Source organism: Trachemys scripta, chromosome 10 (assembly GCF_013100865.1).
Source record: "Trachemys scripta elegans isolate TJP31775 chromosome 10, CAS_Tse_1.0, whole genome shotgun sequence".
NCBI lineage: Eukaryota > Metazoa > Chordata > Testudines > Emydidae > Trachemys > Trachemys scripta.
In genome coordinates this window covers 51,452,408-51,459,692 of record NC_048307.1, presented here as the reverse complement: position 1 = coordinate 51,459,692, position 7,285 = coordinate 51,452,408, and the positions used below count along the sequence as shown (strand labels likewise).

At 47.6% G+C, this 7,285-nt stretch overlaps 1 protein-coding gene across 1 annotated transcript in view; it reads right to left on the bottom strand.

Annotated features, from left to right (window-relative positions):
• Positions 1-6,980, bottom strand: part of TBC1D2B (TBC1 domain family member 2B) — a 62,903-nt gene extending 55,923 nt beyond the window's left edge. Inside the window, exon 1 of the mRNA XM_034783015.1 lies at positions 6,429-6,980. Within this exon, the coding sequence (XP_034638906.1) occupies positions 6,429-6,779 (351 nt within the window). The 5' untranslated portion in view covers positions 6,780-6,980. The remainder of the gene's footprint in view (positions 1-6,428) is intronic.
• Between the last annotated feature and the right edge of the window lie 305 nt (positions 6,981-7,285).

The following is a 7,285-nucleotide window of genomic DNA, read 5'->3' as shown; positions in this document are numbered from 1 at the left end:
TGTCAGACAGTGTGATACCTGGTAAGAAATATTTATAGGATTTGTGGGGAGGAAGGTGACACATTCCATTCCATAGTTCTATGGAAATATGCCATATCCATATCATAAGCATAACTGAGATATACTTTATGCAAGATGTGCACGTAAGATATCACTGGAAAGGTTATAATATACTGACTGTGACTGTCCAATCTGTATGCCTTTATCATTTCTGACAGGTTTAAGTTTGATAGCCATGTTAGTCTGTATCAGCAAAAACAACGAGGAGTCCTTGTGGCACCTTAGAGACTAACAAATTTATTTGGGCATGAGCTTTCGTGGGCTAAAACCCACTTCATTAGATGCATGGAGTGAAAAATACAGTAAGCAGCATATATATTACAGCACATGAAAAGATGGGAGTTGCCTTACCAAGTGGAGGGTCAGTGCTAACTAGGCCAATTCAATCACACTTTTCCCTCTGCTGATACTCATACCTTCTTGTCAACTGTTGGAAATGGGCCACCCAGACTGCATTGGCCTCGTTAGCACTACAAAAGTAATTTCCCCTTCCTTGGTATTCATCCCTTCTTGTCAACTGTTGAGAATAGGCCACTTCCACCTTGATTGAATTGGCCTCGTTAGCACTGGCCCCCCACTTGGTAAGGCAACTCCCATGTTTTCATGTGCTGTAATATATATGCTGCTTACTGTATTTTTCACTCCATGCATCTGATGAAGTGGGTTTTAGCCCACGAAAGCTTACACCCAAATACATTTGTTAGTCTCTAAGGTGCCACAAGGACTCCTCGTTGTTTTTGTATCATTTCTGTATCTGAAATTAGGAATGCTGACTATGTATCTTTATTCCAACTGTGTTACTTTGGGTGTCACCCCCAACTAGTCCTTCAGGTACAAACAATGGAAAAGCCAGACAGGGCTGATGGCCCATTAGCAAAGACAGTGGACTGTGAAAGGGGTTAGTCTTCCTGTGGACACTCCAGACAGCCTGCAAGTAATGGCTGCCTCACCCTGCAGAGACATGGGTCCGAGTCACCTGGTACTGGACCAACCCCCCTCCACACACACTTTTGGAATGCCAGTGTTTTTCCACTAGAAGACAAAGGGTTCCCGCCTTACCCAAGAGCTATATAAGGCAGGAGAGTGACATCACTGTGGTTCACCTCTACCTTCCCATCAAAAGAGACACTGAAAAACACCTGGAAGCAAGAACTGAACTGTATGGAGAAGAGTTGAGCCCAAGCTGGAAGGGTATCTAGCTTGTGAGTAATAATACCAGAGGTCTCAAGCTGCAGGCCAGTGCAGCGGCCTTTCAAGCCTTTCTGCAATTTGCCTGTAACAATCAGGGCCGGCTCCAGGCACCAGCCTACCAAGCATGTGTTTGGGGCGGCACCTGGAGAGGGGCGGCGCTCACCCGGGGAGAGCAGAGCCGCAGTGCGCTCACCGCCCTCCCCCCGGCGCTCCGGCCGGCCGGGGAGAGCGGGGCCGTGGCTGGGCTCGCCACCCTCCCCTGCTGCGCTCCCCGCCGAGGGGCGGCGGGAGGCTTTTTTGTCTGGGGCAGCAAAAAAACCAGAGCCGGCCCTGGTAACAATATCTAAGGTGAGAAATTACTATTTGTAACCAATTTTTTTAGTGAATCAACCTTAGTATGCGTGTTTTTTTTATTTGCTTAGTAATCTGTTTTGTTCTGTTTGCTATCTCTTTAACCACTTAAAATCTACCTTTGATAGTTAATACATTTATTTTGTTTATTATTAAACCCAGTTTATATAATTTATAACTGGGGGGGCAAGAAGTTGTGCATCTCTCTTCACATTGAGGAAGAGAGCAAATTTTTATGAGCTTGAGCTGTGCAGATTTTTCTATACAACACAAGACAATATACCTTTGGGTCTGCACTCCAAAGCAGGTGAGCACCTGAGTGCTGGGGAAAATCCCCCAAGCTGAGTCTTCCCAGAGCTGATCTCAGTGTCTGGGTCTTTCTGCAGCAGGGGGTGGCCCTCCCTGTGTGTGTGCTAGAGGAGGTTTAAGAGCCTGGCTCAGCCAGACAGGTTAAAGGGGGCCCATGCTGGCAAAACAGGTGGGAGCAGTGATATCTCAGCATATCAGGTGGCATCTTAAAAGGGGGCAACCCATCAGAGCGGGATTGGTTTTTCCCCCCTCCTTTCTATGAAACAAAGGGCCTGATTCTGCAAACAGAAATTGATGTTCAATCTTGAGCATATCTAGTCAAGTCAATAGCATTAAGTGCAGGTAGCAAATGGTTCCAGGATTAGGCCCTATTATTCTAAAGCAAGGGTTCTCAAATTTTTCATGATTTGGATCACTAGAAGACATTATTTCGAGAACCACCTTCCTCACTACACTCATCAAGGGCCTGTGATGGCAATTACAATAATTGCTTATGAAGCAAAGTAATATTAACCTTTTTTTATGTGCTTTAAGAGCTATAAATAAGAAGGAAAGCCAGCACCATGCAACCAGCAAATTGTCCAAGGACCACTGATGGTTAAGGCTACGTTTTAGTCATGGGTATTTTTAGTAAAAGTCATGGACAGGTCACGGGCAGTAAACAAAAATTCACAGCCTATGACCTGTCCATGACTTGTACTATATACCCCTGACTAAAACTTGGGTGCTCTTGGGGGGCGGGGGGGGGGGGGGAGGGGGAAAAGCCCGGGGGGGCCCCAGGGGGGCGGGGGGGGGGGGGGGGGGGGGGGGGGCGGGGGGGGGGGGGGGGGGGGTTGGCAGGCTCCATACCAAGTGCCCCGAAAGTGGCGTCATGTTCCTTGGCTCCTAGCTGGAGACGTGACCAGGGGGCTCCACACACTGCTCCCTCCCTGAGCGCCCGCTCCGCAGCTCCCATTGGCCAGGAACCACGGACAATGGGAGCTGCGGGGACAGTGCCGCACCTTTGTATTGGCCACCCCAAGCACCAGCTTCCTTAGCTGGTGCCTGGAGCTGGCCCTGCTGCCTGCTGCAGAAGTCCTGGAAAGTCACGGAATCTGTGACTTCCGTGACAGACTCGCAGTCTTACCGATGGTCCACCAATCCCAATTTGGGACCTGCATATTATTTCATGAAGACTGTGACACTTTTCCTGAAACGTTTGTCAAATGAGAAAACAATCTCCTGAGAGTAATTGAGCCAATTATCTGCAACTCCCATTAAGTTACAAGTGCTGAGCAACTCTGAGGATTAGGTCATGAATGTTAAAAAAGCTAATCTGAAGCATTTTGAAGTAGTAATATGTTCTTCAATAATACAGTCATTTCAGATTGGGGTGCTGATGCTTATTTCTTATGTAAGCTTATAAATACTGAATAAAGACTGTACCATGAGATTTGGAAATTATGAACAAGAAGCAAATTGAGGAAATTGAAGCATATGACATATGGGGAGGATGAAAGCTACACTTGACTCGACTTTCTTCCTCAGTAAGGTCCTCGTGCTCCTATGTGTAATTTTTTCTTAAATCAGTTAGGCTTTTATCCTGCATTAAAAATTCAGTAAGGGCCCAATCCAACTCTCATTGACTTAAACAAGGGATGGATCAGGCCACCAGTATTTTGAACATCAATTCATCTTTATTTTTATTTCTGCAGAACTTGGCTGAAAGACGTTTTAGAACTTAAAGTATTATTGTTCTGGTTGCTTTTGAGTAAAGAGCAAAATTAAATCCTGGATCCAGAATTCTTTTTTATGGTTTGTGTTATCATAATGTCAAGGAGCCACAGTCATGGACCAGGACCCCACTGGTGCAGTACAAACACAAAATAAAAACCTACTAATGCAGTGAAACAGACACTAATGACCACCTCCAGCAACTAAATCTTCACTTAACCAGTTCCCTTCAAAATATCCCCAAGATTCCAGTATAAAAGTTTGCTTGATCTTTAAATAAGGACTACATATATTAAGCAATAGCTTTTTTGATGGTCAAATCACATGGCTGCTTAAGACAAGCACCACAACCCTGTGAAAGGTAAAAATAGATGACAAAGATATTTGCTTTTATTTCTGGTACCCATACATCACCTCTGGCCTCTTGTTTGTGCTTGAGCAAATGTAGACTTCTAAGGTCCTACCCTCCCATAACCCCTCTCTTTCCCAGAGGGCCTCGGGCAGGTGTAGGGAACATCAAAGAGGGGTCTGAGACCACAGGAACCAAGAAAAGTGTATGCAGGGAAACTTGAGTAGAGGAGCTGCATGTTGCTTGCACTAGCATGACCAAGTAAAAAAAAATATATAATTTAATTTTGTTATTTATCTTTTACTACTTTTCCTACAAAACATATTGCTGCAATATAAAATGTGTCATGTAAAAACTGACATTAAATGAATAGGAATAATACTCAAAGAGAAACACTTCCCCCAATAATGAACAAATATATTTAAAGTAAAACCTTGTTCTGTAAGCTGAACAGACCTATGCAAACATCCTTCATCATGAAATGGAACAAAGGATGCATACATAAAATACAAGGTCATAAGATTAAGGTTCCACTCCTGTGAAGGCCTGAGCTCCTGCTAACAGGAGTTGAGGCAGTTCACTAAAGCTGATCAGGAAATGATTCCCCCAAACCCTCCATCTTCTACCTCTTCCCCCTGAAAAAAGGGTTATAGTTTTTTTGTTTTCATCATATATAGAAATATTTATCTTTTCTATGAAAACCTAAGATTTTTGATAAAGCCAGATTTTTTCCATGAAATTTTCATTTAATTGAAAAGCCATTTTCTATGGGAATAGCGTTTTGTCAAAAAAATTTCAACCAGTTCTAGAGCTCAGTTTCCGTCACAGGATCAGACCAGGTTCCACAAACATTTTTCTTTCTCAAGGTGTTTGCTTCTGGGGGTAGTTTGGGACTATACTTTTGGCCTGTGTTTTGAAAGCTGTTCTTTTCATTTCTTGGGAAAAGACAAAATGTATGGGTTATTTTTAAGTTCTGGAGGTGTACCTGAACATGCATTATGGGGTACTTTCCACATCAAAAAGTAAGCACATATGAAGGAGAACCTTTCATTTTCACAAACATATAAATAAAATAATTATCAGCTAAAGAAGCCTTTTAGATCATTCAACAGAGGAGATCTTTGCCTGTAACCATATTGTATCACTACTTTAAAAATGAAAACCTGTTTAATAAAAGACATGCTAAAAAGGAGCAGACAGACTTTTTTTTCTCTCTACTCTGGGTAGGACACTTATACAAAGGAGTGGGCATGTCGCTCTGTACCTTACAGCTACCCATACTAATTCCCAGGTTTAGGCAAAAAGCCTACCAAGCAAACCCAAATGTTGGGCTTCTGAGTCGCATTTGGACAGCAGTAGTAAACCTACTCATACAATGAAGTGAACCTACTTAAAGAGAGTTGGAGATAGAAGAACAAAGTTGAAAAAGAAGCTAGCTAGTCTCAGAGTAGGCTACTGGACAATGGTGATTTTTTTTTTTTTTTTAATTTAAGCTTTAGGTACTGTTATTAAATGCATCATGCTTCAATATAATAGCAAACTAAGAGTAAGGACAGGTCTATACTTACACCACTACTACAACCTGACAGGAGAGCTTCTCCCAACAGCGTAATAATTAATCCATTTCCATGAGAGGCAGTAGCTCTGTGGAGCATAGTTCATCCGCCTTCAGGAGAGGCGGTAACTACGGGGACAGGAGAAGCTCTCCCACTGACATAGCACTATCTACACTGGGCTTAGGTTGGTACAGCTTTGCCTCTCAGGGGGGTGGATTTTTCACACCCCTGAGTGAGGCAGTTATACCGATGTACGTTTATATTGTAGACCTGGCCTAACAGAGCACCTGACATTGACAGTGCTTAACAGTGACTGAAAGCAAGCCAAGGAGGAACAGTAACATCTCATTTACAATCGCAGTTGCAGACTGTGGGTAAGGGGAACCTGCTGGCTGGGGTCACACAGTCACATTTAGTGAGACTCCATGGGAAAGCTCCTTGTTTGCTACCTGGCACCTGGAGTATCACAAGATCCTGTGTAAAAGATGGGCATCAAGTGGTGTTTTATAGAGTGAGGAAGCCTCTAGCAGACATCAGCTGTCATGGGAGCTTCGGATCAGGAGCAGCTACCAAAGGGGTGAGGTGACTGAGGAAACGGGTCCCTGACTGAGCCCACTGGGGGGCGACAATAGGGATTTAAGAAGGCCCGGGCCTCAGGTGCTATAGAACTGGATCCCTGGCCCAGTCCCAGCCCCCCAGGGGATTCCGGGCAGGGGGGCCCTGAAACAGAGGCTGGGGGGACTGGGGTCTCTGTGGGGGGAGGGATCCCTGCCCCAACCCCTCAGGAATCGGAGGACGTTCCCTGGCTGGGGGGCCTAAGACGCGGGTAGGGAGTCTCCGAGGGGGGCCCAGCAGGCAGCCTGGGGCGAGGCCCGGGCCCGTTGGTGACATGGGGGTACCTTGAGCACGGTGACGGTGCCGCCGGGACTGTGCACCTCAAAGGCGGCGGCCTCGTCCCCGCTAGCGGCGGCGGCCTCGGGCTGGTGGTAGCTGAAGCAGGAGGCGGCGATATCCAGGTGGCCGAGCGGCAGCGCCTCCTGCGGGCCCTTGAAGTAGTAGAGGTAGCAGCGGCGGGGATCGAAGACGAACCAGCGGCTGCGGAAATTCCGCAGCGGGCCCTTGCCCGACAGCTTCTGCAGGTAACCGCACAGCTTGGGGGCGCCCGGCCCAGCCTGCTCCGCCGGGCTCAGCGGCACCGCGGCGTCCCCGCCGCCGCCCTCCTCCCCCTCGGCGGACCCCGCCGCCGGCATCTCCCCTCGCCTCCCTGCCAGCACTGCCGCGGGCACACGGCCTCCCTCCGGCCGCTCCGCGGAGCAGCCCAGCCCGCCGCCTGACGGGACTTGTAGTCCCCGGGCGTCCCTCCGCCCTCTCGCTGACAGAGGAGGGAGAGCTACGGGCGCTGCCCGGGCATCTCCTACCCTGCCCTGCCCTACCCCGGCCAGCCTGGCCCTGCAGCCGGGAATCTCCCCTGCTCGGCCTCGCTCCGCCCCCCTCAACCGCTACTTGTGCAATCGTGGCTGCATGTTCGTGCACACACGTTATGGGTGTGCACACGGAGCTGGGCCCCTTCCATGGGGAAGTTAAGTTGGGCTCTACGCATGTCTTTTCAGTCCTGAGTACGCGGCGAGCGTGAGCGTTGCTAAATCCTGCCTGCCAGATGTCCCTGGACATTTAACGTGGTCCAGCTCAGGTTTCCGGCAAGGAAAGTCTCCATAAGCAGACACTACCCAAACCTTTTCGGGATACTTCCTGACTG